Source organism: Ctenocephalides felis, unplaced genomic scaffold (genome assembly GCF_003426905.1).
Source record: "Ctenocephalides felis isolate EL2017-DRISC unplaced genomic scaffold, ASM342690v1 CF-g0.4_SCAFFOLD_01170, whole genome shotgun sequence".
Classification (NCBI taxonomy): Eukaryota; Metazoa; Arthropoda; class Insecta; order Siphonaptera; family Pulicidae; genus Ctenocephalides; species Ctenocephalides felis.
The window spans coordinates 35,358,058-35,368,925 of NW_020537324.1; the positions used below are offsets into that span (position 1 = coordinate 35,358,058).

Below are 10,868 nucleotides of genomic sequence, written 5' to 3' on the forward strand. Positions count from 1 at the left end.
ATAAAACAATAATAAATACATTTATACCATATTTATCTTGAAATCTGTTAAAGATCATTTTTTTGAGTTTCAACACATACTAGCTTTTAATAATAGTGTACTTTTATATTTAATTTTTTCTTATAGATTTTTTAACTTTAACATGTTTCTTGGCACACATAAACAGGTTTTAAATAATTCTGTATTTTGATTTACCTGTGCAGTATCATAATTTAAACTAGCAGCTTTTTGCTCCAGTTGTAACATTTTCAATCATTCAGCACTTGGTTCGGGTTTTGTCCTCAACATATTTGGCACTAAGTCATGAGAAAATGTTGGAACACGACGATTTTCAGTAAGCTTGCATAGTTCATCGTCTCTATCTTTGAATTAATAGCAAAGGTAACACAGTCAAGCTACGCAACTGAGGACCCATTTCAACTTGGAGAATTTTTGATAATCCTGTAAGCTATTGATAATATAAATATTTGAGGTCATTAATAACATAATCTAGCATAGAGTAATCTTGATGCATAATAAATACAACTTACATGACTTGATAATAAAGCAAAATTGTCCAGAAAAGAAGGCCAGTTAATAGTTTCATATTGAGTTTCTAAAATCATTATCATATGGCCTATAGAGTTCTTGATTTCGTTTACTCTCATAATAATTGCATCAAGAATTGCTTCTTGTTGTTTCTCTTCGCGCTGCATTTTTAAATTATTTCAACTATATATTTCACACTCTAAAATATATTACTAAATATGTATTGTTTTCAATAAGCATCGAAAGCATTTTTTTAAAGTCAGTTCAATTTTAACTCCACTTCATGCAGGAGAAAACATTTATTCCAAACGTCAAATTTGACAATTTTCAACTACTTGTGATTATGGCATATAATAATAAATAAAGATAATAGTTGGACTTATCAATTTATTTTTTGTTTGTTATAAAAAATATATTGCTTATATTATAAGTGGTTATTTTTAAGTTAACGTTCAAAGACACAAAATATGGAGTCTTTTCAAGATCAATTTGATAACCTCAAAAAAGAAGAAGCCGAAATAGACCAGAAAATTCTTGAATTTCAGAATAAACAGAAAAATGGTGAATTAATAAATAACAATACTAAATTATATATAAGTCATCATGCTGTTATTATTTTTTATTTAAAAAATATATTTCTATAGACAATTTGTCGACAAACAAACATACATGAAGTTGTTACATGAGTATAATGATTTGAAAGATGCCGCGCAAAACCATGATTGGAGCTTTGGCAAATATTAAGGTTTGTAAATGAAAATTATATAACAGTTTTTAGAAAATTATTCATTATTTACAATATATATCGATTTAATTATTTTTTTATTTAATTAATTAATTGTTATTTATTTCAGGGTGTCACAGTGGCCGCTGTACACAATCAATATAATTTACCAACAGATGATTAGAATTGTAAATTTACGTTAAGTTAACTCTTGACATTGAAATAAATTTTTATATTTTTGAAAGTAGTTTTTATTTGAAATATACTATAATTGGCACTTATTTTACTTAGTTTATTAGAGATACAAACATTTTTCACTACTACAAGATGAGTCACCGTATAAAATCACTCCATATTGAAGTCATTGATTATAAAATAAAATAGTGGTGTATGGTGTATGGGTATCGTGCCTCAAGACAAATTGCTAGAACTTCCCGTACCATAATAAAATATTCGTAAAAAAAATTAGCAAAAAAGCTTATTTTTCTGAAATTAAAAGAAAATGAACAAAAAAATCTTCCCCAAAAGCAATCATTTCGTCAACACAAGCAGAATGTTTTTTTGAATCATTCAAATCGGATACTTAAAGTTATCTCAAAAACTGCCATTTTTGCATATTTATCTGTATCTCCAAAACTGCTGGACCTGCCTTTGCACAAATCTAATCACTACTTCTCCTCATCATTGCAAATTGAATATTTTGGATCATTCCAATTGGATGCTTCGTTCTCTCTCAAAACACGTTTTCTATTTTCTGCACTCTTTGCTCCGTATATCCGAAACGGCTGCCCTGCCTTAGCCAAAAACTAATCTGCACATATTCCTATCAATAGGAGTCGAATATTTTTTTAACCATTTAAATCGGTTGATCTGTGCGCCCGAAAACGTGAATGAAAAATTGCATCCATACATACATACATACACATACCCACTCAAATACCCACACAGACACACACACAACAATCCATTTTTTCTAAGGTATGCCAAAACGCTCAGAAACCTCTGAAACGTTAAGATATGCAAAAATTTTCAATTTCGATTACCCTACGGGAAGTTAATTATAAAAACATTTTCTTATTAATAAAATTTCATCATTTTCATGTAAACTAATATAACATAATAAGCATTAAAATTTTTCAAAAAATTTCACTACTACATAAGTCACAATATAAGTAATCTCTATATATTAAAATTGATTATAAAATAACTATAATAAATAATAACAACATTTTGTTAATAATGAAATTCTATGAATTTCATGTGAACTGAAATAACATAATATATTATTAATTAATTAATTTAATAATGATTCAAACTAATATGTTTTTGGTAAATAAAAAGCCATAACTATTATATCAAGCGCTTGAAAATGCATATGAAAAATATAGGGAAAGTACAGGGTGTGCCATTTATATTTGGCCAATGGAAAAAGTTGAATAATTTAAGAACTTGAATAGTTTCAATGAATTTTTATAAACTTTTACATTACTTAGTTTACATTATTTAGTCTTACATTTTTTCCAGCTAGGTTCGATAAACAAGCCTGTAAACAATTATTTAAATACCGGGGTGGTTAATGTGCCCATACCCTTTGTACTTATTATTAAAATCTCTATAAAATATCCTATAATTTGGTGTGCGAATGTCTAACAATTATTTTTGAGGGCTAAATGACATTTTTTCATTTTTTCTGGATCTCCGAAGCCGCTGAATCTGTCTTCAAAAAATTTTCATAAATTTTTCATTCCGTCAATACAAGTGAAATGTTTTTTGAATCATTCAAATCAGTCGCTCCGTATTCTCAAACACTGAATTGCCATTATTGGCACTTTTTGCACCGTATCTTAAAAAACGACTGGACCTGGCATTGTCAAAAACTAATCAGCACGTCTCGAAATACGAATCTGTTTTACGAAAACTGTTTTTTTATCAATTTAAATCCGTTGATCCGCGCTCCCGAAAACGTCGACAAAATATTGTATTCACACATACATACGCACACTTGCACATGCAATGCTGGATTTACAGTAGAGGCAGTCGGGGCTAGTGACCAGGGCGGCAAATTTTTTAGGGCGGCAAAATTTGGAAATTAAGTAAAAAATTATATCTATAGAACAAGTATATATAATGCGCGATAAATTTTCTGCAATCAAATAGTTATTTATTTTAGAAAAATAAGACATAAAAAATCGGGCGGAATTTTCGTCAGTACCCCAGGCCAAATTTATAAATCCGGCAACATGCCTCCATTTTTTCTGAGAAATGCCAAAATGTTCAAAAACAAAGAATTTATTTTCGATTTTTCTGCGATTTCTATACTTATCTTATTAACTTACTTACGTAAAGTTAACAATATTTTATCAATACAGTATTTACACTAATTATGGCACTAAAATGATATATCCATAGTTATTACATATTTATATTCCTTTAAGTAAGTATATAGTATCGTAATTTAATATATATTATAACGTTCGATTATAAAAACTCAATTTAGGCAATAAGGTCATCTATCAATAGTAAGACTTTCATGTGTTTGGCAATTTTGCAAATTGTGCATATATTTGATATGATATACTTATTAGCTTCCAAGTAAAAACAATGCAAGTCATTTGTGCAGACTTTTTTCGTCATTTTTCTGTTTTAAAAATTATTTGCTAATTTTATGTATTGCTCGACGTTTCAAGATATACTGAATCGTTTGAGAACAAAAATGTAAAAATAATATGTGTGCTGCAATTGAGTGTGTGCATAGATATAAGAAGATAGTGTGAACCATAGATAAATAAACATAAACCAAAATTTGAACTGAAAAAGGGGCCACTTTATTCAATGATATCTCGGCCATAAGGTGAGGTACAAAGTTAAAAATTGGTATATCGGATTTTTTCAAAAAGACGTCCTTCATTCCGATTTTTTCAAAAAAGTGCGTATAAATTATTTAAATATCTGAAGGTGTATAATTTAAATACGTAGGGGTGTAAACCAAAACCTGACCTTTCGTCTACGCACACTGAAATGGCTGCACCTATTTCCGAAAAATTTAAGAGTCGTTTGATGTAACTTGGGTTGATTAGTTTTTTGCGACCATAGATCAAGCCATTTCTTCAGAATAAACAGAAAAGTGCAAATTTGTCATCTACGTTTAGTCAAATATCCTGAATCTTGTTAAAAATTTATAAACGGTTAGCAAAATATTAGGAATTATACTGATTTGTATTTGGTAAAGAACCTTTCTTTATGATTAATTATTTATACGTTAGTATAAATTAATTATACGTTTAGTTGTTCAAACATGCGGAACGTTTCTTCGTAATTAATTGCTAAATTTGACGATTTTGAAGAAATATGCTCGGTTATAGAGTTCCTGATCTTAACTGACCTGCTAAAATATTTAATTATTTTATTGAAAAGTGGTTTAATTATAAAAAATCATTAAAATTTGGAATAGTGAACCGCACTATTGAGTACACTCCGTGCTCGCCGTGTACATTCCGTTCTGTGTATTTTGTACTGATCGCCGTTGACATTTAAACGTAAGTGAAATGATAAAATATATTTTCAGAGCACGTGGTAGAATAAAATGTGTTAAATAACAAATTGAATTATAGCGTGTATTTGAAAGATATCAATCTTCTACTGTTCTTATAGATAATTGTATGATCTATGTAGAATAAAAAATAATTGAATTCCTTTATGAAAAATTCATTGAAATATTTTTTTTGGAAAGGTAGGTACACAACAAAAAGTAGAAAAGAATACCATTTGGAGGTCAAAAATAATCATTCAACATATGCGCATCAAATTATTAAATGCAATCAAAAATTTTAAGATGCATTGTGAACGCACCCTGGTATGTTACAAATGACACCCTACATAAAGACTTAAAAATAAAAACTATTAAAGAAATGTTAAAAGAAAGGAGCAAAAGATACCATGAAAAACTACCAGGTCACCCAAACACTTATTTAAAAGAGTTAAGCGAGGAATATCCGACACGCAGATTGAAAAAAAATGGCCATTCGACCTTAAATAAATGTCAAAATAAAAATATAAAAGAGAGATATCTCATAGGAGATAATCTCTTATATGCATTAAAACCAATCACATTGTCTTAAAAAATGTATTTAATTTTGATTGACAATAAAAGTATGCAAAAAAAAAAAAAAATTATTAAATTTTTTATAGAGATTTTAATAATTTTCTGTAATAGCAGTAATTTTCTTAACATTTCTATGGTTCTGTGCCAAGATCTATATTATTTATCCGTCAGGCTAAGACGCGGCGCTTACGCGCTTCGGTATTTTATCTCTAAAACATCTACGTAGGCGACTGCTTTGAAAAAAAAAAAATCGAAATTTCCGATAATCAAAAAATTTACACAAAATGTGTACACATTATTAAAATCTCTATAAAATATCTGATAATTTGATGTACATATGTCCAATAAATGTGTGCCCGAAATCGTCGATGAAAATTTGTATCCGCACACACACACACACACATTCACACACATACATCCATTTTTTTAAGGTATGCCAAAATGTTCATAAATCTCTGAAACGTAAAGATATATAAAAATACGGGAATAAGTTAATTGGAACTTTATTTTTTAACTTCCCATAGGGTAAGTTATAGTAATCGCAAAAAAATCGAAAATGAAAATGTTTATATATTTTTACGTTTCAGATGTTTCTGAACATTTTGGCATACCTTGTGCGTGTGTGTGTTCGGATACAATTTTCGTCGACAATTTCGAGAACACGGTTTAAACGATTTCCTGATTCAAAAACATTCGATTCCTATTGGTGAAGAGACGTACTGGTTAGTTTTTGGCAAAAGCAGGTCTAGCCGTTTCGAAGATATTAGGCAAAAAGTGCCAAGAACGGTAACTCAGATTTTAAGAGAATGAAGCGTTGGATTTTAATAATTCAAAAAACATTTTACTTGTATTGACAAGATGAAGAACTGATTAAATTTTTGGAAAGACAGGTCTAGCGGATTCGGAAATCTAGTAAAAAAGTAAAAAAATGCTATTTGGCGGTTAAAAATTATCATTAGACACATGCACATCAAATTATCAGATATTTGGAGATTTTAATAATATATATAAATTTTGTTTACATTTCTATGGGTTCCGTAACGTTATTGGACGTTAGACGGCGACGCGGCGTTTACGCGCTTCGATGTTTCGTCTCTATGCAGCTAAGCAATGCGATTGCTTTGAAAAAAGTTCAAAGTTTCCAAAATATTTCAAAATAAAAAGTTTTTTTTTCCAAAAATTAAATCTTTTTTAAAAAACTTATTTTTGGTACGGAAAGTTCCAGCAATTTGCCTTAAGGCACGATGCCATACATCACAGTTACTATTTTTTTTTGTAAAAAGATAATCTTGAATAAATCGAAAGAGCTAATTTATAAATTAGGTACCTGCACTGTATGAGACAAAGTGAACAAAGCATACTTCAAATATTTATTGCAAATTTATATTTGTATTTGAATTCGCAAACATCGCGATCAAATGTGGATGTCGATTGCGGGAGCTGTACATTGTTATCGTTACAAAGCCGCGTAGTTAAGACCGATACTTCCATGAGGTTACAACGAATATTAATTATTAAATTAAAATTAATTTCGATCATAATAATAATAATAAGTGTGACATAAAATAAGTGAAAATTATTAATATTATATTGTCATTGACAAAAGTTTGGAATGTGTAAAAAATAAAAGACAATCCACAATTTGATCTTCATTTTGCGGTAAGTAAGGCTTTAATATGTTAAGGTCATCGATATTTAAAGGTTGTTTTCAATATTTAAAAAAATTGTTAACATAAGGGATTAATTTATGAAGAGGAGTTTATTTGGCTGCGGTACATTTTTGTTCAAGTTGCCAGCACTATTTTTTTCATTGAATATATGCAGTTCAATAAATTAGTTGCCATAACCAGTTATCAAAAATTATTTATTGACAAATTTTCAAAACAATTTTTTATCGACTTATCGTACTTATGAAACTTAAAAAGGTACTTAGTCAAAAAAATTGATTCAATACAATAAATTCTACTAAACTCTGCAAATATGCAGATGATGCTTGAGTTAGTCACATTTAGTGTATTTAAAATTTAAAAAACATGTGACTAACTATATAAGTTAATTATTATTAACTTCCCGTAGGGCAAGTTATAGTAATCGCAAAAAAATCGAAAATGAAAATTTTTATATATCTTTACGTTTCAGAGGTTTCTGAACATTTTGGCATACCTTAGAAAAAATGGATGTATGTGTGTGTGTGTGTGTGTATGTGTGTGTGTGTGTGTGTGTATGTATGTGTGTGTGTATGTATGTGCGGATACAAATTTTCGTCGACGATTTCGGGAACACGGGTCAACCGATTTGAATAATTCAAAAAACATTCGATTCGTATTGATAAGGAGACGTGCTGATTAGTTTTTGGCGAAGGCAGGTCTAGCCGTTCCAAAGATACGGGGCAAAAAGTGCCGAAAACGGTAGCTCAGTTTTTGAGAGAACGGAGCGTCCGATTTGAATAATTCAAAAAACATTTCACTTGTATTGACAAGATGAAGAATCGATAAAATTTTCATGAAGGTAGGTCTAGCGGATTCGGAGATATGGAGGAAAAAGTAAAAAAATGAGTCATTTGGCGGTCAAAAATGATCATTAGACATATGCTCATAAAATTATCAGATATTTTATAGAGATTTTAACAATAAGTATACAATTTGTTAACATTCCTATGGGTTCCGTACCAATGCTTATGCTTTAGACAGCGGCGCGGCGCTTACGCGCTTTATATTTTGTCCCTATGCAGTTAAAGCAGTACGATTGATTGCTTTGAAAAGAAAGTTCAGATCTTCCACAATATGTCAAAATAAATTTTTTTTTTTTTTCAAAAAAAAAAAAATTAAAAAAAAAAATTTTTTTAAAAAAATTTTTTTCAAAAAAAGTAATTTTTTGTCCAATTTAGTTTCTCAAAAATCTTATTTTTCAAAGTAATTTTTTTTTCAAAAATGTTACTCGTTTTTAAAAAAATAATTTTTTGGTACGGGAAGTTCCAGCAATTTGCCTTAAGGCACGATGCCTTAATTGCCTTAGACAGAATTCCACTTAGAGCTAGTTTTATAATTTTTTTTGCATTTTTTTAATTGCAACCTGTCACACTTAGCACAGTCAGTAACTGTTTTGACTTTATTACATGGATTTTTGAATGAGTGGCATGGCAACCCAGTAGTTGTCCAATTCAATTATGACTAATTAACTACACTTGAATTATTTGCTGACGTTTTTAACTTCCCGTAGGGCAAGTTATAGTGATCGCAAAAAAATCGAAAATGAAAATTTTTGCATTTCTCGACATTTTAAAGGTTTCTGAATATTTTGGCATACCTTAAAAAAAATGGATGTATGTGTGTGTTAAAAAAAATTAAAAAAAATAAAATAAAAAAATTTTTTTTTTTCAAAAAAAGTAATTTTTTTTTGTCTCATTGTTCTTGTCAAAAATCTATTTTTTTGAAGTAAATTTTTTTTCAAAGATGTTAATCTTTTTAAAAAATAAAATATTTTTGGTACGGGAAGTTCCCGCAAATTGCCTTAATGCACGATGCCTTAATTCCTTGGACAGAATTCCACTTATTAGCTAGTTTTATAAAATATGCAACTATACCCACGAGGTGCGATTTTTCAGTTGAGGCTATTTTTGAGATAACCTCAAGTCAAAATTTGACATCAAAGTTACCTGATGTCTGGCTACTGCGGTAGAGGAACAGCGAACCCGGGACTAGTTGGTGCTAGCCCACGTTTCGAATTTTATTTTGAAGTTTTTTTTCTTGTCGATTACACAATGTTTTAATTTTGTACGTTTTACTCTAATATAAACTTGTTGAATGATGACACATATACAGTGTCGAAATAAAAAAATAAGAATAGTTCAATTATGAACATTCAAGAATGTTTCACTTTGAACAAATATATATATATATATATATATATATATATACATATATAATATATTATAATATATATATATTTCTTATCTATAATAAAGTTGGAGCCATACTGTTTGTCCGCGATGGTAGCCTAAACTACTGTACCAATTTTAAATTTGATTTGTTCACCGTATGCATTTATATCCAACTTGGGCGGTAGGCAATCATAAAATTTTCAATTTATAGCCGAAATATTATATTATTGGTAATTACAAAATTTTTTGACAGTTCTACGAGAAATCGTAGAGTCGTAGAATCCGTTTGATCTACGAACAATTTAAATGAATGAGTTTGAATAATGCGTTTTTATTGACTATGAAGACGGATGGTAACATTTGTAATAGTATTATTATTACAATACAGAGAATTTATTATTATCTCTTACATAAATAAATAAAAATTATGTATTTTTATGTTGCCAATTGTGAATTGATATACTGACAGTTGTTGTATTGTTATTAGTGGTAATAAAAAACTATGGAGTGCAATAATATATATATATATATATATATATATATATATATATATATATATATTTCCTTTGTTATTACAATCTGTCTTAAAAATAAATAAATAGACATCCAGTAATTTTGTTATTATATAAGTATTAACTACCAATTCTAAAGTTTACTTTAGTAGTAAGCTTTTTCATTTTTGACTAGTGACTATAGACAAAGTAAATACAATAAATAACATGCTAAAATAATAATAGATAAACGAAATAAAATAAAATAAATAAACAACAAAAGTAGTTATAATAAGATAAATAAATAATCAATTTTATTTTATTTGCATGCTATAGGTATGTATGAACAAATACACTATAAAAATATACCAGACATAAGAATTTAAAGCATAAATATTATATTTTTTTGTAATTTATTAAAAAAAATTCTTTAAACAGAATATGAAATAATGAGAAATACGTAAGAGCTAAAATTATATATTTTTGAATAATTCGCAAAAAAATCAAGTCTATTGCAAATACAGGTTATGTAACCACCTTAAGCAACATAGCAAAAATATCAATATAAAAAAGATTAAATAAATATATTCAGCAAATTTTATTAAAGCCACAACAAAGCGTGGCCGGGTATACAAGTATATATATATATATATATATATATATACATTAGAGAGGGTCGATTTAAAAGTCGCTTAGGCACATATGATTTTCGGATACTAGGGATCAAATAAGATACTTTGCTTAAGAAAACACACATCTAAAATGAATTCTGATGTCCCGTGCATTGACCGGGACAGATAAGGGTTGAATTTTGAAAAATTTCGTTTTGACCCATTTAGAGTGCTCCAATTGTGTCCCCACTAACTTCGCAAGGACGATCCACCCATGCCCATGGTTTACCTCCTCGGACCTCGCCTTAGAAATCACCCATACAAAAATTGCAAATATTATGGTTTTTGGTATTTTACTCAATAAAAAATGTTTTTTTAAACCATTTTTTTCGTACATTAATTCATACACACAAAAAACTTTTTGACAAAAGTTAGTGTAAAAGTAGATCACTATTAGGGCGCTTTAAATGAGCCAAACAGGATTTTTCAAAATTTGACCCAATCTTTGGGGCAATCGGGGTATCAGAATTCA

General features: G+C 28.8%; 1 protein-coding gene across 1 annotated transcript in view; it reads right to left on the bottom strand.

Moving 5' to 3' along the window:
- The window catches only part of LOC113367146 (mediator of RNA polymerase II transcription subunit 8-like), an 11,945-nt gene extending 11,250 nt beyond the window's left edge, over positions 1 to 695 (bottom strand). Inside the window, 3 exon segments of the mRNA XM_026608776.1 lie at positions 196 to 363; positions 365 to 448; positions 531 to 695. Of these exon segments, the coding sequence (XP_026464561.1) occupies positions 196 to 363; positions 365 to 448; positions 531 to 695 (417 nt within the window).
- Positions 696 to 10,868: the final 10,173 nt, after the last annotated feature.